The 26,902-nt window shown below is 39.7% G+C and overlaps 2 protein-coding genes across 2 annotated transcripts; both read right to left on the minus strand.

Moving 5' to 3' along the window:
- Window positions 1-5,908: 5,908 nt before the first annotated feature.
- Window positions 5,909-9,202, minus strand: LOC130220421 (uncharacterized). The gene is made up of 2 exons (XM_056452711.1): window positions 8,453-9,202; window positions 5,909-8,191 (listed from the first exon to the last, which is right to left on the minus strand). The coding sequence occupies exons 1-2, from the start codon at window positions 8,738-8,740 to the stop codon at window positions 7,172-7,174; spliced, it is 1,308 nt and encodes a 435-aa protein (XP_056308686.1). The 5' UTR covers window positions 8,741-9,202; the 3' UTR covers window positions 5,909-7,171.
- Window positions 9,203-11,651: 2,449 nt separating this feature from the next.
- Window positions 11,652-26,494, minus strand: slc22a21 (solute carrier family 22 member 21). The gene is made up of 10 exons (XM_056452710.1): window positions 25,996-26,494; window positions 25,129-25,232; window positions 21,886-22,040; window positions 21,559-21,730; window positions 17,037-17,163; window positions 15,847-15,944; window positions 14,765-14,979; window positions 14,484-14,666; window positions 13,309-13,444; window positions 11,652-11,839 (listed from the first exon to the last, which is right to left on the minus strand). Exons 1-10 carry the CDS (start codon window positions 26,392-26,394, stop codon window positions 11,788-11,790), a joined length of 1,641 nt encoding a protein of 546 aa, XP_056308685.1. The 5' UTR covers window positions 26,395-26,494; the 3' UTR covers window positions 11,652-11,787.
- Between the last annotated feature and the right edge of the window lie 408 nt (window positions 26,495-26,902).

Raw genomic sequence — 26,902 nt, forward strand, 5'->3', positions numbered from 1 at the left:
AGCGCACCAGCCCCTGACTGCCTCCCCACAATCCATATGGGACAGAATGCAGAGGTGGGCAAAGAGTTAGGGTTTATCCAAATTAAACTGACATTTCATTCTCCCCTTACCATAAAATGTGTCTATATCTAAACTCATTAAAACGAATAAATAAAAAAAAGAAACACTTTACAGTTAGGTGTAGGGGTGGGTCAGGGTTATATTCCAGTCTAGAAAAAAAGTAGATAAAGAAGATTCTAAATGCTGGGTAATAAAGACGATCTTAACATTAATTCATCCTTTTAAGATGAGCTCCTAAAACTTTTAAAATGGCATTCACTAAGCCTCATTATATATATATATATATATATATATATATATATATATATATATATATATATATATAAGTAAATATATATAAATATATATAAATAAAACACACACACTTCAATTCCCCTTTATTTGTATGGCACTTTTACAATGTAGATTGTGTCAAAGGAACTTCACATAAAAAGGTCATAGACAATTGGAACAGTGTAATTCAGTTTGTAGTGTTTAAGTTCAGTTCAGTGTGGTTTTTATTTATTTAAAAAAAAAAAAAAAAAAAAGAAGTTCAAACACTGAAGAGCAAATCCAACGATGCGCAGCTCTACAGATCCCAAAACGTACACCAGCCCATCTGCAGCTTCACCACGATGGATGTCCACCATTCTCCAGCACCTACACAGCAGCTCTGTACAGGAAGGTTGGCCAGAGGAGATTACTGGTTGGCTTGCTTTGGGGCTTGTGGAGCTGCACATGGATGGATTCTCTTCAGTGTTTGGACTTCAATGAAAATTAAACCACACTTAACTGAACTAAACTTTATGAAAACGACTGATTTAAACCTCTCATACCTGATCTGAAAATAAATTATGCAAAACCACTTTAAGATCCTTGACTCAAACAGTTATAATAGATAGAGGTTTGTATGAATGTTTAAGAAAATGAAGCAGAGAATGGAGATTCCTCAGAAGGATTGGTATACACAACAGCTGAATAGATAGTTAACAGTTCCAAGGTAACCCATATGCCCAGAGAGCTGAACTGCCCAAAGAGCTGATTTAATATGTATAAACCTAATAAAGGAGCTGCCTGATAAAATAATAGTTTTATAGTTTTAGTAATTATATAGTTAGGGTTCAATATAGATTTTTAATCACTGTCATCATTGATATCTCCCAAAAGGTGTTTACTTTATTATGAGACCACTGCAAATAATGACATGGAGAACTGTCTGACAAATAAACTATTATTGTGGAAAACAGGTGTATGCCTACACCAGTTTGTGGTTATTTGCGAACATCTACATATCTCTATGTGGTGAGGAGATTTTCATTGCTTAAGGGAGAGCCTTGAAAAGTGAAAGCTGTTGTTTCTGAAAGGATTTTGATTGAGCACTACCACAAGGAATTCTTGATATTTGAGATGTTCTCATTTAAATGTACTCAAAAAAAAAACTGGGACCGGTTAAGTTGAAATGTTTAGAGGTGAAGAGGTTGCAATGTTCCCATGGAATTCTGAGATTCTAGAAGGGTTAGGTATGGTTAGTTTCACTGAGAAGTTATAGGGTTATTGTTCTAGGAGTTACAGAAAACCTTTTTTTTTTTTTTTTTTTTTTTTTTTTTTTGGAAAAGCCATGGACACTTGATGTTCTGGAGAAGATATCTAGGATAAGTTTTGTCTGAAAAGGTTCAGGGATTAGATGTTTTAGAAGATCAGATATTTGCAAGTTCCCATGGAAATATTGGATGTTAAAGAAGAGAAAACTCTGGTCTCTCTGAAAAGTTGTAAGGTTATGAATTTAGGAACATCTGGTGTTTTGAGGTGTCCCTATGGAAGTTCTGATCTTATTCCCTAACCCTAATGCTTGAACGTTCATTAGATCTGATGTTTGAATTGACGACTTTTCGAAAAATTCACGGTTGACTAGTGTAGGTGGGCAATGTGCTGTTGTGTGGTGGTGCTAATCACCAGTAGAAGACTGGGCTTCATTTAAGACCTGCTCGCCCCAGGCCACCGTCCCTGCGTGCTGTCCAAGTGGACCCAGGGGGGCTGAATACTCACCACTCCCCCAAGAGACCTTTTGTTAACACCGCAAGGTTACCCAGGTCACCCGAGAAGAGTTTGTAGGGTTAGGATCTCCTTTTAGGGCCTACTCTGGCTAATCCAGAGACTGGGCTCCACAGGACCCTAGACTTCTCCAGGGAGCGTGAGAGCCCTTCTTGAATCAACTGAATCTAACAAGTAGATTCAGGGAGAGAAGTTAGCCATGAACTGGTCATTGCCTTCTTCTCACCCTTTGTTGATTTTCTCCAGAGTACCTCCGGTCAACATCCAAGGTGTTCCAACACCCAAAGTAACCAGAGTACTGCCCAGAGGCATCAAGACAGATTATCCTGTCTTCCTGCTAATTGAGTTCAATGAACATCTGTTTAGAGGTCAGGTCGAGATTCAGTCTGGCGGATATATTCCAAGAAATATATCAACCTTCTACCAGACGTCTTCTCTAAGGCAATGCAAGAACCAAGCCGACATCATCCTCAGTATGGATAACCGTTGGGAGCATTGCCCCGAGGAAAAGGAGAGTCTGGGCCATTGACCAGTTGTTGAGACACAGCATTTCGGCAAGGGTGAGTTTTCTCATGACTATTTGTTTATTTCTTTGTTTTTTTGCTCTCGTTTGTATATTTTCATTCAGACTTTGGTTATCTGATGTCTAGGTTGTTTTCCCATACTTTGGTTATCATATTTTAGTTTATAAAGTCCTTCAAAATTGTGTTTTATTAGAGAATAGACCAGAGGCAAATGACTCATTAGTATTCGTGTTTTTGCACCAATCACGTTTGTTCTCAGTTGAATGTGCCATAGGTCAGTTTAAATAACTTATATCTCTGTTGTTTTTTAATATTTTGTTTTCATTTTTTCAGCATTTTAATCTGTATATTGTGTAGAAAATTGTTGAACAAAAAACAGTTATTACTGATAAACAATATTTTTATGAAGTTACCGTCTTTGAGGAGTATAGCTGATTTAGTGGGGTCCCTTACAATCGTCTCAGAGTCCTAATTGTGTGTCAATTCTCTTGTTGTTTAATTCATGCAATTGCAACCTCAGGTAGTGGTGGACAAAGCGAGGCTTCATAAAACACTGAAATAGTTGAAGCAAATGTTTTGAAGCTTTGGGACTTTTTGAAACCCCACTCTAGACAAAGCAAAGCGAGTTTATTTATATAGCATATTTCATACACAGTGGCAACTCAAAGTGCTTTACTTAAACAGGAATAAAAGAAACAAGTATAAGAGAAATAAAAACAAATAATGAAAATGGTAAAAAAATAAAAATAAAATAAATAAGCAGAAAAGCAGATAAAATGTGTTATAAAAGAATTAAAAAGAAGAGAAAAACATAATAACTTAGTCACTCTACAGTGATGTCTAGTGGTCATTTTTTTATGTATTGCACTGGAACAGCTTCAGCAAAGAACAGTTGAGCAAATTGAGGTATTAAACCCCACTTTGTGAGATTGAACCCTCAAGTGAAAGAGTGGAGTGGTTAGGGTTCCTGACTACCATGTGGGGATTGTTGGTTCGAATCTACGCTGATACAACTACTTTGAAATGCTTTAATATCAGTTTAAGATGCTTTGTTCGTGTATCGTTTTGTTTCAACATTGGTCTGACATCCGAATTAACTCTTTGTGAATAAATATGTCTTGTTTTGGTCATAAAACAGGGCTGTTGCTAGATCAGATACAGTTGTGGACAGAAGTTAACAAGAATTATTTATATTATTCATTAAATTTCCCATTTATTGTATTTTATTAATGTCTACCCAAACCCTAAACCCAACCATCACAGTACTGTAAAAATATGAATTATTGTTTTACAGTTACATAAATGATGCTAAATTAATGGCGTATCTGCAGCTGTATCCTATCTAGACTACACCATAAAACAGTATCAATATCACAATATTTAACAGCCTTTGTAAACATTTATTTTCTTTCGGCTTAGTCCCTTAATCAATCAGGGGTTGCCACAGCGGAATGAACCACCAACTTATCCAGCACATGTTTAATGCAGCAGATGCCCTTCCAGCTGCAACCCATCTCTGGGAAACATACACACACTCACTCACACAACTTAGCTTACCCAATTCACCTGTACTGCATGTCTTTGGACTGTGGGCGAAACCGGAGCACCTGGAGAAAACCCACACGAACGCAGTGGGAACATGCAAACTCCACAGAGAAACACCAACTGACCCAGCCAAGGCTCGAACCAGCAACCTTCTTGCTGTGAGGCAACAGCACTACCTACTGCGCAACTGCGTTGGCCCATGTAAACATAGACTAGATGCAAATGACTCATTAGTGCTCATGTTTTTGCATCAATCACGTTTGTTCTCAGTTGAATGTGCTTTTAGGTCAGTTTAAATCCTTTATATATTGCTTGTTTTTTAATATTTTGTTTTCATTTTTTCTGCATTTTAATCTCTATATTATGTAGAAAAGGTGTTGAACAAAAAAAAAACTTATTACTGATAAAAACTATTTTTATGGGGTTACCGTTTTTGAGAAGTATAGCTGATTTAGTGGGGTCCCTTACAATCAGTTTAGTGGTTATGTTGATCATCCACTCCTCTCTTGAGAACTGATTCATGAGAATCAATGACAAACATAATTGGCAAAGATTCATCTTGAGGTGTTATCAACAACATAGTGTATGGAATCCACAATTCTATACATCATATTAAACAAGTGATAATTATGTGTTGAGGTGGAGCTCGATGCAGAAATGTGGTTTAAGGATGAATCTTCAACCCTTAAGCACTAAGACTTGAAAAATCAATCAGAAGCAATAGACATTTCAGACCACCTATGCCAGATGCTACTATTAAAATGGACTGCATATTATTGTCATAGACTTGTATAATATGAATAAAAACACATTATTATTATTATTATTATTATTATTAGTTGTAATATCATTGGTATCAGTAATAGATATAAGAATATATTTGTATAAATAAAATAAAAAAATGCTGCCAGGTCAAGCACTCAAATAAAAAAGTTCCTCTTAAAAAACACACAATAAAGTTAATTTAAAAAACAACATATCAAATGCAACATTAGTAATGAAAAAGTAGTTTAAATAACATATTTTATAATAATATATAATTAAACTACATTTTAAAAACTCAAAAAAACAAAATCAACAAAGTACTGTAAACTGTAATACAGATCATCCAGAAGTCGTCATCAATAAACAGGCAAATGGTCCACACCGGAGAAAGGTAAGATAAACAAGGAACAAATCTAGGAATAGATTACATAAAGCACGACAAGGATCGAAGAACATCGCTAGACATGGAATAATATGCTTCGTAAAGTTACAGGTTCGTTTAACTAACAAAACAAACAAAAAAAACACTGTAAAAATTTAAGCCAGTACAACAAAATAAAACAGAATCCTTATTTCATTTAGTTTTTTCTTGTTCACCCAACTTTAGAAAACATCAGCTGCACTGACCTAAAATTATTTGTCAGTAATACAAAAAAACGTTTAGTTGGGTTAACATGAGATTATTGGTTTTCTGAAAAGGTGAACTACTCTGTAAGAGAATTTTTTAAGTTGTGCCAACTCAACATTTTTTGTCTGCAGAACTGCAATGCCTGAAGTCGAGTGAACAAAAAAACATAATCTGTATTTCCTTTGGTCTTTTCTTGTTCACTCAACTTTTGAAGACATCAGCTGTACTGACCTGAAATGGCCGAAGCCAAACAAAACAAAAAAACTATTCTGGAAATTCAATAAATAATTCATCATCAGAACAAACAAACATATCTCAATTTTAAAAACAAATAAAACAGAGAAACAAACGTTAACAAAACTTTTAATAGAAACAGGACAGGAGGCACAACAACAAAAATAATGGTGAACAAGACAAGGATCAAAACATGGCTGGATAAACAGGAATACAGCTTACTAATGCTTCACAGGGAAAAGCAAGATTCAGTAAAGAGTCTGTGTGAGTGAGGTGTCTTTATAGTGCCAGTAATCAGTCCACCTAAAACTTAAAGCTCTGCTCAGGCTGGTTGATTGGCACTCCTCATTTGCACACTGTAAAAGCAAATAGTAATCCTTACTATGAAAATTCTAGTGTGTTTACTTAATTTTAAGAACATTGTTGAGTTTACTAGAAATGTGTTAGGGTTGCTGACATAGTAAGGTAGATAATTTTTTTATATATCATATGTATAAGCGTCGCTTAAGCTGCAGATATTTGTTTTGGAAAATGTTTAATTACGATTTAATAGAATAATAAAAAATATTTACTTCAATTAATTCAATTAATATTAACTAGTACATTCATATTAAATATTACTTAATAATTACATAGAATATAACAAAGAAAAGATGAGTAAGAAACACAAAGAAATATCAGCAATGTTCACTTGGGTTTTTTAAATGGACGCAATGAGTAAAAGTTACAGTCGATAGATGAGTATTGCCAGTGCAATTTACTTGTTTATTTTACATCAAAAATAAGTAGTTATAGTAAATTTACGTAACTATCACTCCAAACCAGTGTAGCGTGGGTTAAGCTACAATAAGTTTTTAGTATACAGTCATGAAGTAAATTCTTTATAATGTCTATAGCAATGTTTTTTATGCTACAATGAGTTTACATATTAGTAGGAGCTAGAGGAGGAGCTTGAAGTCCCACTTGAGACTAAACTAGCAATATTAAACTAACTAGTAACTACATCTTGTGCAACAGTACTCGCAGAGGTGTTCTAATCAGTGTAGCACCACAGTAGCCTCATTCAGTGCTGGTCTGATGCTCTTGGCAGCAGCATGGCTGGTGTTCTCCATGTTGAGCTCAGGTGTGTGTTTCTGCATCAGTATATTCCGCTGTCAGCTCTGCTCCTCGTCAGCGGAGGGCTGCAGCGACCTGTGTGTCCAGCGCTGGTCTTGCACCAATAGTAGTCATTACCATATGTGGCACACGGGTGGTCATGTATGCACTGCTGTCCATCAGCCGTGATGAGTGAATACTGTGGTGAACACCTGATCAGCTGTGGGCCAGAGTAACACCTGTACTCCTGCAGTTTGTCCTGGTACAGACAGGGAGAGGAGCAGCAGGGCTAGGGTTTGATTCCAGTGTGACACGAACAATAGCCTTCAGACTCGTACCGACTGATGCAGAACGACCCATCAGCTGCAGTGTCCTGCTTCTCTGACACCAGCAGACATTCGACAGTATCTGACCCCACATCTCTCTGTATCAGCCTCCTCATAAAAGGGTTAAGACGAGACACAGCAGTTATCAGACAAACACTTCCAGAGAGAGTCTTCAGTTCTTCTGTCACAGTGAGGTACGAGATCAAACTGTCGAAGGCTAGTCTTATGGTCATCTCCTTCACTTTGACTCTCTTTGAGTATGTGCTGTCATCGCTGACGGTCCGCTTCAGTGCATTATACATGATCTGCATGCTGGAGCTCATCTCCACTACTTGATTTTCTGCCTGATTGATTAATTTCTGAAACACACCCTTAACCATGTATAATTTATTACTGTCACCAAAACAATCATCAGCAAAAATGTTGATTGATTGACAAGTGTCTGAGAGTTCACCGTAGAGTTCACTGAGCCGAAGGTTCAGGTTCGAGACACTCATCAGGCTGATGCCTCCTGCTGGAAGGTTTTTTCCCAGATAGCCGAAGGAAAAAGACTTTCTGTCGTCTGTCTCGTGTTTGTAGCAGACAGCCGTCCAGATGTGAGAGGGCACCGTCACCCTTTCAGGTTCCTCAGACACTTCCCGCTGCGGTATTCGGATGTTTGCACTGGGTACTGTACCTGTGACAATGTAGGCTTTCGCAGAAGAGCCATCACTGATGAGCTTGTTTAATAAAAAGCTTCTCAGCGTGCTCTCCCAACTCTTCCAGTGTATTCTGTTGAAGCAGGCATCCATCGGCGCAGCGTTGGTCAGAGTGAACGTCGCCGTACGGCCTTCATCACATTGGAAGCTGTTGGGGTTTAGGTGTCCGCGGTCATAGCCGGTATCACTGTAGTCTTTGCTGATGGCCTGGTTCTCTTTATAAGTGTTCATATTCAAAGGACTCTCAGGAACCATGTGATCAGTATGAGATCCAGGCTGTGAAATCTACAGAAGAAACGGAGTGTTAGCCGGTACTGGTGTCGGTACTGATGTTTTACTATGTTTTTTGTTTTGTTTTTAATCTAGGAAACAAAATCTATTCTTTCTGACGACTGTCTTGTAGAGGATATTAACGTGTACAATACTTGCAATGACAAAATCTGAAGACCAATAACTGAATTAAGAAAACTGAAGAGCTTCATCAGCTAATGAAAGTTTTGTGCGTGCGTGCGTGCGTGTGTGTGTCTGTGTGTGTCAGTCAATTACCTGAGGCTCAATGTGCCAGACGTTTGTCCTTCCACCGCTGGTTCTGCAGTCGCGGTTCAGTGTGTATGCGCTGTAGAGAGGGATCCTGTGAGGAACAAAGTACAGCGTAGCATAATAAGAGCCTCCATAGTCTACCTTCTGACAGATTTTCTTGGCATTCTGATTCATCCCAGTTGGTTCTTTGTTGTCATAGAAAAACCCACTACACTCATTAAAGCTCGTGACCACTTTAGCCTGAGCGCTGAACGCTCTCAGCAGAACACAGAGGAGCAGACCCTGAGCAAACATGCTGTGCAGACACTCTTCTGTCAGAGAGACACCAGAACACAGCTTTAAGAACACACTCAGTGTCTAGGACAATGAAATGAGGAATATGGTCTTTTCCTCCTCGAGGGGCTAATTTGAGAGCTGTAACTTACAGAAACTTTGAGTCACATGAGATTTGAGGAACTTTCCATTTCCGCTCAGTACAACAAATGCAGTGCTTGAGATTTTCACTTCAGTTTTATAATGGATGGAGTTTCACTTCTGCCTCTGCACTGAGGGGTTTCTTTCAATAGGTCTTACCAATCAGAACATTATTCATGTGTATCAGTTAATGAAGAGCCATCCTACCGATCTAAAGTAACTGTAGGGAACCACAAGGCTCAGTTCTTGATCCTTTTTGACATTATATATGCTACAGCTAGGGGATATCAGTAAATCTGGAGTTATTTTCCACTGTTAGGCTGATGATACACAGCTCTATTTCATCTCTTAACCTGATCATTTGTACAAATTCACAAAATGAACAGATTGTATTTTATTAAAAACTTGATGATTAGTATTTGTATAACTAAATTCAGATAAAACTGAGCTCTTGCTGACTGGACAAAAAAACTTCTCCTTTAAAAACCCAGAACTCTGTCTAACCCTTGCAGTTCAGTCATCTTGTCAAAAATTTGGGGGTGATTTTTGACAGTAACCTGTCATTTGAAGGCTAGACTTCAAGCACCTGTAAAACTGCATTTTTTATCTTAAAAATGTTACCAAACTCCAGGTGTATTACGGCTCCTCACATCCACTACGCTCAATAAATTCTGGATTACTGATCATTATATCAAAGTCACCTTTAGGTTGAGGTACCCAACACAAAAGCTCAGCAAAATAGTCTCGTTTGTGCTGGAAAAATATTCATTTGTGCTGTTTTGTTTTTTGAGATATTAAAATAATATTTGTAGGCCATTCAGCAGTCTTGCTGGTTTGTGCTTTGTTTGTGCTGGTGTGTGTCGGTAAAAGTTCTGTTTGTGCTGTTTCTGTTAGCCTATTAAAATATTACACATTTAATTATGGGCAACAACATCACCAGCTGCTTAAAAACTGCCTTTATTCTAGCCGAAATGATACAAGACCAGAGTTTCTCCAGAAGAAAAAAAATATCTGAAATACTGTGAAAAAGTCTTTGCTCTGTTGAAGTAATCTAGTATAAATGCTAAAATGGGTTTGCAATTCGGAAATTTACTATTATGAATATAAAATCTACATAAAAAACAGAGTAAGATTTGCTATAAAGCAGACATTAAAATTTGTAATAAAAACCCCAATAAATGAATAATACATTTTAGATTCACAGAAAAAAATCTGTAAAATAATATTTGAGATAAATAAATTAACATCTTGCCAAAATTGGGAAACTTATTTGCATGAGCACAATACGTGAGGAAGAGTTTCAACATTATTCTGACAAAAGGAGCAATCTGCATCAAAATCTGATCCATTTGATTCTTTAAGAGGTTTTTGATAGATTAAATATTATGCAATGATGTAAAAGATATTTCCTTTACCTCATTAGTAAGGGTGAATTTGGATTTTGGACAGTGTTGGATGGCTGGATATTTGAATAACAGAAACAGCACAAACAGATCTTTCATCGGCTTAAACCTGCATAAACGAAGCACAAACTAATGAGACTATTTAGACAATGTTTTGTGTTGGGTGGGGGTCCAACTCCATGGAGGTGCTTTACGTGTTAGATCTTTCTCATATCTGCAGATAAACTCTGGAACAGCCTTCCTAACACAGTTCGGGAAGCAGACACTTTGTCAGTGTAAAACTAGACTAACTAGACACATCTCTCTACATTAGCATACACATACAACACTAACGCAAAACTTTAGAAATCCAAATCCTCTACAGGATTCTTAGGCTGCATTAATTTGGGCTACCGGAGCCAGGAACCCTTCCCAAAATACATTATAATTTGATCTACGCTTATGTTAGTCTGCTTCTCCTCCTCTTTCGGTCTCCATAATCCTGGACCAGGCCAGTGGTCATGAAGAAGTGGCCATGAAGTGGTCATGAAGAAGTGGAGAGCATGAGACTGATCCTGAAAGAGAGCAGAGCCACACACATTTGCCTGAAGACCCGCTGGTGACGTACTCAGACCTGCAGCTTCTCCCCAGTGGACGTACAAATGGAGAACTGGATCTGCTGAGTCTGGTATCTCTACAGCTTTTTTCTCCTCGACTCTCATCAGCTGGTGGAGTGTCCTCCTCCACTGTCCTGCTGGCCTGCTTGGTTTGGGATTGTGTTTCTGCACATTGGTGGATTTGCTCTTCAGTGTTTGGGCTTTCAGCAGTGCCATTTACATTAGACTGAACTGAACTTTACTAAAATCTGACAACTGGACTAAAGCAGTTTCAACTGATTAAACTTCATCTGTGTTCAGCTGCTAAGGCATTCTACATTGTAAAAGCCCTACAGAAAGGTTCAGTTGCACAGGACAGACTGCTCGCATTGCTCACAAGCACTTTTGGTTGTATACAAATACATATTAACACAATAGATGAATCAATAAATAAACCTCAAGGAACATATTCAAATGATTTTTTAATTTCACAAACACTTCAAAAAGTGGAGGGAATTTGCTGTGTTTTGAGAGAGAGAGAAAGAGAGAGAGTGAGAGAGAGAGAGAGTGAGAGAGAGAGAGAGAGAGAGAGAGAAAGAGAGAGAGAGAGAGAGAGAGAGAGAGAGAGAGAGAGAGAGAGAGAGAGAGAGAGAGAGAGAGAGAGAGAGAGAAAGAGAGAGAGGGCAGAAAGACAGACAAAGTTGTACCAAAAGCCAAGGTTTATTACATACTGTATGTGTCCTTCCTCACCTTTAGAACCAAAAATGATTCAATAAAACATTGTACACAAAACAAAACAGTTAACACTGTTAATTCCAAAGGTTTTAAAATGTGTGCTTTTATTACAATTACACCAAAAGGATCATTAATGGTGTAAAGTTGAAAACAGCATTGGTGTGAAGGGTTTTGTTTACATCGTTTCATAATTCCAGAAATCTGTGACAAGCGTTCAGATACGCACCTCTTCACTTGTCATGTTGAGTGGACTGTCTTTTTTTAACCTGTAAAAAAATGTTCATAGTATTAAAAAGTAAATACACCCCTCTATAAAATCATATGTCAAACTTTAAAATTGCATTAACTATCAATAACTGCATTACTTACAAGTAAAAGAAGTGTAAGTCCAGTCAAATAACAACCATCAAATGAGGTCCCAAAGTGGGCGTTTCTCATAATCTCTCATCTTGTGTGAAGGATTGATGTCTTGTGTTTTATTCCAAAATATCTTTATAGTGCAAGTAATGTAGGCTTCAGACACTGGCAGGCAGATTACAGCCGGGTGTTTCTAGCTATAAACCACTTAAAGTGCACGAAAGTCAAGACCTGCTCAAATGCAGAAGCCTACAGAAGTTTATAAAGACCATAAAGACGCTGACACTGAGTCACAAATAAATGACGTGTGTGGAGCAGGTGCTGGTGTGTTGGACTAACTTCATAATCATGTTCATACACTACAAGAACTGCTGACTCTTACTTTGAGTTTTGTCTTGTTTCTAGAGCAAACATCTCAAAATTCTTCAAATAAGAAGATGTTGTCTTGTTTTCAGAAATACAAAATCAAAATTAAGATGCCAGTGGAGTAAGAAATGTCTTAAGAAAAAAACTAAATGTTTGACTCTGAGTATTTCTGAAAACATGACAATATTGTTTACTTGTGTAGAAAATGCTTCTTAGTTGAAGTATAGTCGGATTGGAAAAAAGACAGAAACTCTCAGTAAGAAAAGCAGTTTTTGCAGTGTAGGTTTCTCTAATTATATTGTCACTTTAATGCTCACAGCTAATTGGTGGAACCTCAGTCTATGATCTTTAATCCTGAACATAACTACAATATAACCTGACCCAGAGCAGGTGAGAGAGCATGGTGATAAATATTGATGAAAAATCTACCATCATGATGCTTAAAATAAGGCATGTTTTAATGGCTAGATAACTAATCCCTCTTCCTGGAACTGGAGCTAACCCAGAGAAAGCAGAGTCCAGAGTGTGAGAGGACATTAGTGCAAAGAGCAGATCTTGAAAAACTGTCATATGAAAAGTACTGGGTTCATAACTTCTGACTGTATGGGCCTGTCTTTAAACCATATTTACCATTAAAGCAAATAACTTTAGCTTAAGTGCAGAGTGTGCAAATACATCAGAGACATTAAACCAATGAAACTATATTAACTGGATCGCATGTGCTGTAATCAGACCAAATGAAACCATAATGCACTTCTCACTATTTTTATAAAAACCTTTAAGGTTTTAAAACAAGCTAATTGTCAGTACATGGACAGCATTATGTAGAGCATCAGTTTCCCAAACACACACCTGCATCTCCTCCGTCTGACACACTGTAGATCTCTATATTTTAGCTGAAGATTAAATCAGCTGTGTTTGTGTAAGGAGAAGTGAATAGCGTGGAGTGTTGTGTGTTCTCCATGTAATACTAATGCTAAGCAGCAGAGGGAGCTGTTCTCCTCAGACTTACCCCTTTACGGTCTGCATTTGACCTATAGTCTCTGGTAAAGCTGATCCCCGACTCTCTGGAAGCAGAAAGCTGAGCAGACCAGAAAGCACATTTATACCGCCGATGAGGATGTATGGCAAAGATCTGTGGAAGCTTCCTGCAAACAAGAGAGCAAATGCTGTTGAGAGTTACAGGCATGAGATTAAATAAATGCACACTCGCTGGCCACCTGAGATTGACATGTTCAACTGCATGATCAGACAGATATATAATCAACATTGCAGCAGATCAGTGATTTAGGCCAGAGGCATCCAAACTCAGACCTGCAACACAGAGGTCAGCTCTGGCTTCCCCAACCGACTAACTGAAGCTTCTCATGTGACAGGCAGAGCTGTATTACCTGGCCCAGGTGTGATGAGCTGGAGTTAAAGCTGAGGTCTTCAGCACTGAGTTTAGACACCCCTGATCAATATAATCTGCTGAAAATGACTGTTGCTGACAGAATGGAGGATCTACATCTAGGATTTTCTAGCCCAACCTTCTCTGGGTTTAATGAGAAGAGAAATGCTTTGTTGATGGCAGAGGTCAGATACATAAGCTGTTTCCAACATCACCCTATACCCTCATTCACTATTCCCTATAGTAGTGCACTTGAAGCAGTGAATGAAGCAAGCGAGTGAACTGGAGCACTACTGAGTGCACTGAAGAGATGGGGTTTGCTTGTGTTTTGTTTATTGGTCAATCCCTCAGACGTTTTAGGTATTCAGTTTCTCGGTCAGACCCAGTCATAGTTATTTAACACTTAGTGACACACAGTCTATGAGTAATGAAACAAGTTACTCTGATTTCTGCTATTTATACAAAAGTTATTTTAGTTAAATATTCATTTATTCTCAAGCTAGATAATACAATTAAGTGATGACAGGAGCTGGGCAAACTTGCATGTAGAGATTTGGCCACTGATAATATCTTTGCTAAATTCAAAGACATGATTAAAAACGGCAATCTTCAACAGAATACAGTGTGTAGTTCTGCAGAGACATGGCCAATCCGTTCCTGCTGTTAATGAAGCTGTAAGAGTAATCTGAGTTTGGCTAGTCTGATATAAATGTAACCTTCTTTCCTCATTATGGAGCTGCAGTACTCAACAATTAAACTGAATCAAAGGTAGTTTAGAAAAAAATCAGTTTAGTGACCTAAGTAGTTGAAGTATGGAGCAGAAATGCCTCCGACTCTGGAGGACATTGAGCAGGCTCCTAGAGCGGTGTTCCTCAGCACAGTGGGGTAAAGCTCTGCAGTAACAGGGTAAACGATGGAGAATGCTGCCGACAGACCAAACTTTCCCAGCATCACCAGAGAGAGGGTAACAGAACTCTGATCTACAGGTAAACAGCACAACACAATACACCGTTAACTGAAGTGTGTGTCAACGATGAGTGTTGACAGTGCTGCTCTGATGGTATACACAGATGCTCACGCTCTGGGATCAGCAGTATGAGCAGCAGCACCAGTCCTCCCAGTGCCAGTGTGGAGGCCAGGCAGTGTCGGCGGGGCGCCAGCCGGAGCATCAGCCACGCCATCAGCAGCGCTGGCACCTCCACCAACGCAGACAACAGGCAGTTCAGGTAGATGTTCCCGTGCAGACTGGAGGTGTTCAGGGATAGAGCACAGTACCCGATGGAGACCGCCATCCTGGAGGAGCAACAACACACACCACATTCAAACATTCAGCTTCATTTACAAATATTACACTGCGTCTGATTCACTAAGCACACAAAATCAGCTTCTGCACATTTTCACAAACCCATGAAGTGTTTTAGATGTTAGTATTAGTATTGTTAGTTCTATCTATAATCTTGTGTGCACCAAAATAGTGACAAAATTTATGCGCAGTAGATATAAAACAGATATGAAAGCTTGCAGTTTGTCTCTTCAGCCTAAATGCATCAACAGTTTTACTGACGTCAGCTCATACTTCAGTTTCTCATCAAATCTTCTGGCTAATCAAATGCTCCAAAGTATCTCAAACCTTTAATGCACTTGAGCTCAACCACTCTCTCTGGCAGAGCGGTGGTAAAACTAAATGACTGGTTTGATGAAAGGGGAGGAGCTACTCTATGCCCCGCCCTCTCTTCGTGTTTCAGTTGAGATAATGTCAAACATCGAATAAGAAATGCATTTTTAAAGCACTTCATGGAGCCTTTAAGCAACATCTTAGAGACTGACATACCCGCTGTGTTTATATAAGTATTTTCACATTCAGTATTTGTTTCTCATGTGATGAAAACTGAGATCCCTAATCAAAATAATACTAAAATACTACAAAAGCACTTTAGCATAAGAACATATATTAGATGTCATACTAGTTTTGATAAAACAAATAAGAAACAACAGCTAAAGAGAAATAAAACAGTGTGTGATCTGCATGCACTGATACACTGAAGGTGTGTGTGTGTGTGTGTGTGTGTGTGTGTGTGTGTGTGTGTGCGTGCGTGCGTGCGTGTGTGTGCGTGCGTGTGTGTGTGTGTGTGTGTGTGTGTGTGTGTGTGTGTTTCTCACCAGATCAGGCACAGCAGGCCGGTCATACAGCGGATGTTAGAGGATTTGAGCAGCTCACACGCACTGAAGCTCTGCACGCCTCCAGCATCTTCTGTAGACTGCAGACGCACGTGGAACAACAAACATGCTTTATTTCACAGCGAGAAAAACAAGTCTCAAATTAAACACTGCACATTAGTGTAAGCAAAAGATAATCTGAGAGCCACAGCTACAAAAATACGAAGAATCCCTATTTGGACAGTCATAACAAACTCCAACAGCACTGACAATCTTTGGGTTTATGATATAAAGCCAATGGATTTACAAAGTACACTTACAAGAGTCAAAGACAAAGAAGGGCTTTCCAACATCAAATCAATCAATGTGTAATAAAGCTCTTTTCTCTAAACATTACAGGGACCTGTTTAATTTCATGTTGTTGAGTAAAAAAATAATGACTATTGTCAGATGAGCTTCAGGAGTCACTGAAATGTCAAAGTTTTCTGTGTCTAAAATGTCTAAAATGTATCTGTCATATTTACATTTATGGACATAAAGGTCTCTGTGAAAGGATCACAGTGTGGTTCAAAATATCATCATCTGAAATAATGTTCTTTGTTTTTCTATATTTTGACATTTATTTGACTAAATGTCTTTGAATACTTGATATTAAATGTGCTTTCAATCTTTATAAAATCAATTTAATTTAACCTGAACGCAAAAAGGGATGATTTGGCTTTACTAAATGACTAAAGTACCAGCAAATGATGCAACTAATCCCAAACCAAACACTAAACCAAAACTAGGATGCTTGTACTTGTGTTAATAACATGATATTTAAATAATGTTTCATTTGTTTTGTTGTAGTTTATTAGCATTAACTCAAACCAAATGTGTCAAACCAGAGTACTGAGTACAGAGTACTGTTTCCTCAAGGTTGAGCCGTTGTGTTTTAAAAAGAAGCGAACAAAAACATGAACCGTGAATGCAGATTTGCTTCTAACAGTAAAACATGACCTGCATATTTTCCAGCATTCCTCTGTCATAGCTGAATGTGTTGTGATTGCTGTATCTTATCTTCCAGTTTTCAGTTTTTCAGCATTGATAAATTTTATCAAGCAGTGTCTGTTCTGCTGATGTGAGATGGAGGAAACTAGCCTACATTATGGGCTGGTTCAGGCAGTTTTATTCACAGACAGGTGTGTACTGACCTCCATAAAGGGGAAGATGACGTCCGGAGCTGTAACTCTGTTCATCTGTGCTGCTTTTCTGATAATGGCTTCTGCCTCCTGGACCCGGCCCTGAGACAGCAGCCAGCGCGGAGACTCAGGAATAAACCTGAACACAACAACAACTATACTGACTGGTATTCATTCTGATCATCTGATGCAGATAAACTGAAGGATATTTCAGGAACTGTTTCAATAGTAACTGATAAAGATTTAAAGACTGGCCTGTTGTGAGCTGTGAACAGTTTTTGTTGAAGACAGCATTTATCAGATGCAGAAAACTGAGATCAAGCACATGTTCAGCAGTCAGACGTCAGTGATAAATGTGCAGATTGACTGCAGTGAAGGAAGCAAAATCATCTTCCAATGAACATCTGCATTCACTCTGTCAGATATATATGTTTATATCCATCTTATTTGTCTAGTCCAAAAATGCGCTTTGGTTTGTTTGCCATAGACAATAAGTGCACTATATAAATACACATTACATTACACCTTTAAGGCAAAATGTATTACGTTTCAGCTGTGTCTGATCAGCCATTTAATTACATGAGGCTTCTTCATGTAATTCATAACTGCTTTATTAAATATCTATAATATTTTATACCAGTTACCTTTTATTGAACCCTGTAAGGACACCTCGGGGATGTTGATGATGAACGTTCAAAAGACGTTTAAATAAATGTTGCAGAATGTTCATTCTGGATCCTCAGTGGATGCTAAATTAGTGTTTTGGACATATCAGGTGAACTCAGTGTGAACAGCAGCACAGTCAGAGCCATTTTCAGATCATCAATTAAGGAACTGCAAAGATTTGAGGGATTTGCCAAGTTTTATAGATGTTTCATCAAAGGTTTCAGTATTATCGCAGCACTCTTGACATCCATGCAGAAGAACAGAATTAAATACAGTAAACCAGTACATTAACCCTGTCTCCTGTCTTTATCAGCATTACAAGTTGTTCCAGATCTGATTCTTATCTGCCCTATGCTTCATTATCCTCCTCCTGTTAGTCATTGTTGTCAAAGTCCAGTCTCAGAGAATTACACAACATGTGCATTACAGCCAGCAGAGCTCCTGCTGGAATCACTGAACACTGCAGATTATCACAGATGACCAGAGGAACATCTCAAAGACCCTCAGCAGACCCAGCTGTGTTACTTTTGCTCTTTCCTCATGTTTCCAGACTTCTTCATCGTGTTTCTCAACATTTTCTACCATAGTAAGCTGCCGCTGCTCCTCACACGGTTGAACATTTCTGCAGATTTGTCATCAAGTTCTGTGGTGGACATGAAGATTCTGCAAGAGTTCTTCGTTAAATTCCAGTCCTCCAGACCAGCACAGAGGATATGTGGAAGAAGCTGGCTCTGTTCATGATATTGAGGACACAGCGCTGATTCTATAATCCCAGAAGATCTCGCAGCTAAATACAGAAGGAAACACAGCACTTCTCTAATCACCATTATTTCAGTTCAGAGATATCACTTGTTTATCTTAATAGTTTCCCACATGCACATGGCCATTTAATAAAGCTGTAAACACGTGGAAAGAGGTTTATTTATGTGAAATTTGTTGTCCAAAGTATCTAAAGCTTTTGACGTATTATGCAGATTGAAAATGAATACATCAATAAATTGTTTCATTAAGTTGTAATGCTGACATTATTTTACTGGTGAAGGTCGTGTGAGCATCAGGGAGACTGCAGCATCTTATTCCTCGCAGCATGTGTTCTGGCTTCTGGAGGCCTTCAGAGTTTGTTCTTCTGAGGTGATCTGGAAAGATGACTGTCCACGAGGAGGATCTCTGCATTCAGGATCTCTTGCATCTTCAGTTCACCTCACTGAACACATCCACAAGGGCTTGAGTGGGACTGTAGATCTGCGTGAACACAGCTGTGCCACTTTACACAGCTGTGTTCTTGTTTTGGAGGCAGAGTCCCAGCATGGCTCTTGTCTTGTCATGTAAGTTTCTCTTGTCTTTGTCTTGCAGTGAACCTGCGGTCTCAGGTGATCTCCGTTCTCTCTCCTCTTTGCAGTGGGTCTGTGTTCTCCAGCAGGCTCAGGTATTCTCCAGTCCCACCCTGTCCTCCTGTTATTATTCGTGATGTTCACCGGCCCTGTTATCAGCTTATTCATTTCCCTATTTATGACTATACCCAGTGTGCTCTGTCCTGTGCTTCCTGTTGTCATCTTTTGTGCGTGTGTCTGTATTTCAGTCAAGTCTAACCTGTTTGTGAGGTTGTTGTTGTTTTCCCCCGCAGGGTTGTCTGAGTTGTTTTTTTGTTTTTGTATTGCATCAGTAATGTCCTTGGTTATCTCAGTTAGGTCCTTGCCTTATCGTCCTTCACCCCAACCCTAACAACACCTGGAAAATTCACACACACACACACACATACATGCACACACACACACACACACACACACACACACACACACACACACACACGTCTCCAGAGACTCCGATAAATCCCTGCTATATCACATCTCCTGTCTCTGCCTTTAACTCAACCCTTCTCTCCTACTTTACACCTGTGTTTTGTGTTTTGTTGGAGACCAGAGAAGATGCAGAGGAGCTCCACTACTGTAGGCCAGACAGACATCTCCACATCTCCAGTGTTTCTGCAGTATCTTGTGGACTGGGAGAGTCTGGCCAGATGAGCAGTTCTGGGGTCAGTGTCTGTGTATCTCAGAATCCACAGCATCATCCTGATAGACCTGTTCTTCAGCTCCAGGAAAACCCTGCTAATTACTATACCTTTCATATTCGTAAAGCTGCATGTGGATCACAGCTTCTCTACACTTGAGTCAAGTCAAGACAAGTCAAGAACTTTAATTGCCATATGTACCCACCCTGTCATTACAGAGGAATTCTTATGTAAAACTAATAAGTGCAGCCTGTGAACACGTATTGCAGAGGTGATCATGACAGTCTGACACTGTGAACAGCATCTCTCCACCTCTGTCCCTTTGAGGGGGAGGAGGGGGAGGGGGGTCTTCCTGTCTTTGATAATCTCCCTGGTTTAATCTTCATTAAGGATAAGGTCATTGCTTTCTCCATAGACAATGATATCTCTGACTACATCTCTACAGCTTTCTTTGTCCTGATCTCTAACGAGACCCGGGATCATGGTGCCGTCAGCGTATTTGATGACGATAGTGTCATCCTGGGATGAAACACAGTCATATGTATAGAGAGCAAAGAGTTTGGGCTGAGACAGCAGCTCTGTGGTGAATCTGTACTGACCATAAGCTCTGCCGAAACTTTTCCTCCCATCCTTACCACCTGTGGTCTATCGCTGAGGAAGTCCAGAATCCAATGACAAGTGGCGGTTCGCATACCAAGGTCATGCAGTTTCACAGTCAGCTTTTGTGTGCGAATGGTATTAAAAGCAGAGCTGTAGTCCAGGAAAAGCATCCTTGCATATGTTGTGCTGCTGTCCAGGTTTACCAGGACCACAGCATCATCCATTGATTTTTCGGAACAATAGAAGAACTGTAGGGGTTCAACAATGTCAGGGATCACAGTGCTGATGTAAGCAAGAACGGGTTTCTCTAGACATTTCATGACAACTGGTTTAAATGCCACTGCTCTGGAGTCATTGTATGTGGTGCCTTTGGGGGCACTGTTTGTGTCCATGACTGATTAAAAATATCAGTGTACACACCTGCTGATTGTTCTGCACACACGCTCAGGACTATGGCTATGACATTATCCGGACCTGCAGAATAAAGTCCTCAGGATCACAGGGGCTTTGTTAGGGATGTCTGCTTTGTTATGACCAAACCTGGCATAAAAACTGTTAAGGCTATCAGGAAGTGCAGTATCCTTAACCTCCATGTCTGTACTGTTTCTGTAGTTTTACAGGATACCACGTCACATGCTATGCATGTTGTTTGTCAGAGAGTTTGCTTCAAGTCTTAGGGAGTAAACCCTCTTTAATAGATCACTGTACACCAGCTGATATGGTCACTTACAGTCTCTGTGTACTCATCAATGTGGTCTGTAGCATCTTTATAAAGGTCCATGTCTGTGATCTCCAGGCAGCTCCGGAGGTTTGCCAGAGCAAAATAAACAACAGCATCTGCCTGTCAGAGCTCTGCGGCGCTACACACACAGGGAGGGCTGTACCTTGCACTTGAGCTTCTGTGATTAAATCTACATATTCAGTCATTAATGTTTACTTGTGCTTAAAGTCTATAAGATAATATACATTTGTTTTTCTTACTTCTTTAGCAATACTTTAAAAAAGCCAGGGGTTTTGGCTGAATAGACCTTCTGGATGAACAGTAATCTTGCAGATTTCGTAAAAAATGTTTTAATTTGTTTTCCAAAATTGAGCACATTTCTTCAGCATTAGGGATGAGGCTGGTGGTCAACGCTTTAAGCACTAACAGATCTGAGCAGGACAGTGGTTGTGAGGTTATATTGTAGACATAACTTGTCTTATTCAAATTTACTTTTCTGCAAACGTGCTCTGTGGATGTTTCTGCAGTGCTTATTTTACCACCACAGTGGGATGTAGAAGAACCCGGGGATGGTGAGGGCCAGCATCAGAGATCTCCAGTCCCGCAGGAAGAAAGCAGCCAGCGGGAGAATCATGTAGCCGATGGAGAAGAACAGACACACACCCAGAGTGGAGTACACGTCACGAACAGACGAGCTCAGGATCTCCATTCCTGGAAACAGGGTTAAATGCTGACATTCATTTCTGTACATTCTGAGAAAACAACATGCATCTGTACTGTAATAATGCATACAGTAATATGAAGATGAGTTGTGATAATTGAATGCTAATGTAAAATGTCCACTTAAAATTCCAACAGGCCTTTACCTAACACAAACGCTGCCACATAGTTAGAAATTTGACCCATTCCAACAATGAAAAACAGGAAACAAAAAATCTGCCAAGATGGAGAGAAGACTTGAATGACGGTGAACAGCGTCTGAATCGCCATCGTCACGAACAGCACGATTTTCCTGCCAAACCTAAAAAACAGCAAAAAAGTTTATTTTAAAAAGATAAATAAGAGTAAATTATGAAAAATACATATATGTGTATTATGTTTTTGTTTAACACTATCTTTCCCATTACAATGTTTCTGACATGCTGAAAGCCCAAACAGTTCTATCGACTCTATAAAGTACAGAAAACTTAGCATTTAGTGAACACAATAAAAACTATTAGATTCTATTAAGGAGTAATGAGGTGTTATCATATCACAGAAGCTAAATTTGCATAAAAGTATGTTTGCCTGAATATACATCATACTACTATATCATCATCATCATCATCATCAGTCAAGTGATCAGTAATAAAATGACCAAGACATTTTACTTTACTCATACAGTAAGACTCTTATTAGACAGCTTAATACTGTCAAATGTATACCTTTGTCCTCTTTAGTTCTGCAGATCATAACTGCACTCTTATCAGCATTATGTAAGATATTCTACTCAGAGCAGACATCTAAAAGCTGCTGAAGTCCAGCACTACCAGGACTAAATAGCACAGGGCCATCTGCATACACAATACGATCAACTAAAAAATGACCTGTTACACACTTGGTTTTACAAACATTAAAAACATTTAGATACATCATCCACGTACATGTCAAATTCCTCCTTGTCTCACACCATTACCAACCACAAAAGGGGCAGAGGCTTTATTACCCTGTTTAACTCCTAACCTCTGCTGAGCATCCCAATAAGCCAGGATTCTCACAATACATCCAGACCCCCCTCTTTGTAAAAATAACTGAACATGGTTAACTCTATTAAAAGCTTCAGAATTTCCATTTTTATGCTTATGTATTATTTCTTTTAAAGCATAGATGCAGAGATCAGTGCTGTGGTTAATCTTAAATCCAAACTGATTATCTGTAGAAATCATCAACATACTCATCTTATCCAACAAGATTTATTCCAACACTTTAGACAGAACACTAGCTAGAGCTATAAGCCTACCTACAGTCCTGGAGTTGTGGTACCCAGAAGACAGACAACATTGAATGGGGCAGGACACCATGAATCAAAAAGCCAGTAAAACACAAGGCTAATAAGGGAGCTATCCTCTTACATCCATATTCAAGATCTTCGGCGGAGATGAAGGCAGGTTTTGTTTGGAGGCAATTTGCTTATAGCTTGATCAACCTCACATGAGAAACTTACAGCTGGCTCAATAGCTGGAATATTCTCAGCAGTATCCAATTCATTATGGAAGCAATCAAGTAAACTACCACAATGAGGAGATACCCAGCAGGTACTGATAGTCCAAATCAGTGGGATTATGATTTAATAACTTTAGGCATTTAGCGTCAGCCATTAATGATTGCTCATTTTTACAAATGAAACTAATAGCATACTTGTATCTTGGTTTTCAACTGGCAGCCAGTGCAAACGGGTGAGTAGCGGAGTGACATGTGCTCTTTTGGGTTCATCAAAGACCACTGTTGCTGCTGCGTTCTGAAGCAGCTGAAGAGGTTTGATAGAGTTAGCTGGAAGCCCGGCTAGTAGAGAGTTGCAATAGTCCAGTTTGGATTTCTGTCAGAAATATCAGCATTCATATCTCTAATAACAGAAATACTAGATACTGCATCGCTTTTATTAAAAGAGCTAATAAATGCTAACCTGTTAAATACTTATCTTGGTTTTGATGACATTCGTCAGATGTAGACGCATTTAAAGCAAAAAAAATGTCTTATCTTGACACTTAATCAGTATTGCGATGCACCAATCAGCATGCAGTTTAACCAGCTGTACGAGTGACTCTAGCTGCTTCTCTATGGTGTGGCCACACCGCTGGATATCCTGCCTTTACTCATCCCCAACCCCGGTCGTCTGTGGATTCACCAGCACCATTTACATGAATGAGTTCAGTTTATCCAAATCTTCTTAGCTAAAAATGCCTCTTGCAAACATAAAATGTCACAGTCTTCCAAAAGCCGATCCACAACCATCAGCAACAGGCAGACCACCACAGCTCTATGATCGCCGTAGTAAAGGCTTGGTTAAATATGATACGCACCCACTCTCCTTGGTCAAGCTTCTTAATCACGTGGCGAGTGTGAGTGTGTGTGTGTGTGTGTGTGTGTGTGTGTGTGTGTGTGTGTGTGTGTGCGTGTGCGTGTGCGTGTGTCTGTGTGTGTGTGCGTGTGTGAGTGTGTGTGTGTGTGTGTGTGTGTGTGTGTGTGTGTGTGCGTGTGTCTGTGTGTGTGTGCGTTTGTGAGTGTGAGTGTGAGTGTGTGTGTGTGTGTGTGTGTGTGTGTGTGTGTGTGTGTGTGTGTGTGTGTGTGCGTGTGTATGTGTGTGTGCGTGTGCGTCTGTGTGTGTGTGCGTGCGTGTGTGTGTGTGTGTGTGTGTGTGTGTGTGTGTGTGTGTGTGTGTGTGTGTGTGTGTGTGTGTGTGTGTGTGATCTGAGTGGCCAGCTGTAAACAGGCCTCTAGATGTTTAATCTCATCTCAGTCAGCGTGGCTCACCAAACGTGCTAAACGGAGATGTTATTTCACATTTAGCCAGACCACTTGTGTTCAGAGTCTACCTCTGCTCAAATCTTCTGAAGACACAATATATAATGGAGGAGCGATAAGGAAAAACACAAGGTCACACGTGGGATCAGAACTGGAGGCCCATAAATCATTTTGCAATGTGCTGCTGCTGCTGTGGCAAAGGTTTCGCCTTGGTTTGTGTTTAATGCTGTGGTGAAGTTTATTTAATCTCAGTTCGGGCTCTATAACTCAGTGTCAAGTCGCATTAGAGGAGCTGCTGTGTGTGTTTTCAGTTTTGCCTGTAAGTTGGATCTTCTTTCTCTCGATTATCACTCACAGCCAGAGGAGGAACAACTCACAACAGCAGAAAACAGGCAGAGCAATGAGTTTATTCCTGATGGAGTCTCTATAGCTGTGTTTAATTCAGTGTTCATGACTCCAGAGTCTCTGCTGTGTGTCTGAATGTCTAAACCTGTTCAACTGTTAAATAATAAACACACAGAGAATGTGCAGAGCAGAGAAACACACAGCAAATAATGGCAACACACACACACACACACACACGTAGAATGAGATTTGCTGATCCTCACCTGTCTGACACTGGACCGGAGATAACAGAACCAGTCAAAACACCACAGAAGAAGATTGAGGAGGTCAGCGGAGCTTTCCAGGCATCCGAACACACCAAATCCCACTGTCGGCACACACACAATGCACACGATCAAATTATTACATCCGTTTGTAGAGGGAATCATTAACACTCTCAATAATCTCTGTTAATGCACAAACATGTTATATTCTGTGGATGAAGCCTTTTTAAAGCATAAAACATTGTGCGGTACACAACTCACACACCGGTGAACAGTTAAACAAACACTGACGTGTTCTCAATGTGCTTTCATAATAATAGATAACAATGTTCCTTCAACATCTTAACCATCTGTCTTGTTTAAAGAACATTCATGTTTAACATCCTCATAGTAATTTCCACATGACTGAACAAAGCTGTCTTCATTAATAAGAGTCGTTTTAAAAACACTCAAACTAATGTTTTAATGCTGGAAATATATATAAATATAACATAAACATTCTTATTTGAGTAGCTGATGCTTGTACATGCTGGTTTACTTTGAATGTGAGTTTGATGACTGTCTTATTGTTTAAATGAATTATTAGACAGCCTGTAAAGCTGCGTTTACACACATGGAGTGAAACTGCTCAATTATTCAATCAATGGCACTCTTCAACTCGGTTTCATTAAACATTATAGTAACATCGCCATATGGTTAGCCTGTTTTTACTAAACTTTGCAGACAGAAACCCTGCATGGTTTAATGCTATTGTAGTCAACACAGCGCCATTCCCCCTAATGCCATTGCTCCAACGCAGAGACAGTACTGCAGGAGTAAATCTCCGCTATATCGAGTAAAGCAGAGTGAATAAAAGCAGAAACGCACCTCCGACACAACAGTGGAGCTGTAAATCTCTTTATCATAGATCCAGCCGTCCGCGCACTCCTCCCGGGGGATCTCCGACACATTGACGTCTAGCCCGGGCAGCAGACCCCCGTCTGAGTAGTTTTTCACTAGGTCTAGTCGGAGTCTGGAGCACCTGCTGGCCCGCGGGTCTCCGTGCGGTTCTAGTCGGGGCACAGACGCGTTCCTCCAGCCTGCCGTCAGGTTCAGCGCCGCGGGGATCCGGCAGTGATGGGCCGGGGTGTCGCCCAGGAACACGATGGATAAACCGGTGAATCCGTTCGGGATGATGCTCAGACACAGCAGGCTAAAGACGGTCTTCTGAAACGGGCCCCAGGCGCCCAGGAACGCGGTTCGCTCCTCGTAGTCCTGGAGGTTCATAGCAGCCGAATGAAGAGCGACTCCGGCGGCTGCGGAGCTCCAGAGCCCGCGGTGGGCGGAGGGAGACCGCGGAGACCCACAGCACACACCGCCCAGAGCCGGAGGAGGAACACACTCTGATCATATTTATTTATCAGTCATAATCATAATTCCTGATTATTATTCATGTTTCAATCATTATTCATCTGTTATTACACTGATGCTCATTATTTATCTATCATATTGATGATCATTATTCATCTGTTGTCATACTGATGATCTTTATTTATCTTTTATAATCATGATTATAATTCATCTGTCATCATATGATGATCTTTATCTGTCATCTCTGAGTGTGTTCTGTTCAAATAGAGACATCTTTCTGATCTGTTTTTGTTTATCAGTATCGAACAGAATATCTATTAAAATGTTAAATATGTAGAATGATGGGAGATCCCTGGTGAAAAAACAGCTTAAACCAGCCTAACCTGCTGCTTTCAGCTGGTCGACCTGCCTGGTTTAGAGGGGT

This window comes from Danio aesculapii, unplaced genomic scaffold (genome assembly GCF_903798145.1).
Source record: "Danio aesculapii unplaced genomic scaffold, fDanAes4.1, whole genome shotgun sequence".
In the NCBI taxonomy this organism is placed as follows: Eukaryota; Metazoa; Chordata; class Actinopteri; order Cypriniformes; family Danionidae; genus Danio; species Danio aesculapii.

Excerpts from the sequence above, each read along its gene's own strand:
- LOC130220421 (XM_056452711.1), bottom strand. The coding sequence starts at position 8,740 with ATGTTTGCTCAGGGTCTGCTCCTCTGTGTTCTGCTGAGAGCGTTCAGC. Across the intron at positions 8,192-8,452 it reads TCTGGCACATTGAGCCTCAG|ATTTCACAGCCTGGATCTCA; the intron begins GTAATTGACTGA and ends TTTCTTCTGTAG.
- slc22a21 (XM_056452710.1), bottom strand. The coding sequence starts at position 26,394 with ATGAACCTCCAGGACTACGAGGAGCGAACCGCGTTCCTGGGCGCCTGG. Across the intron at positions 25,233-25,995 it reads GCTCCACTGTTGTGTCGGAG|TGGGATTTGGTGTGTTCGGA; the intron begins GTGCGTTTCTGC and ends GTGTGCCGACAG. Across the intron at positions 11,840-13,308 it reads CAAATGCAGACCGTAAAGGG|GTTAAAAAAAGACAGTCCAC; the intron begins GTAAGTCTGAGG and ends ATTTTTTTACAG.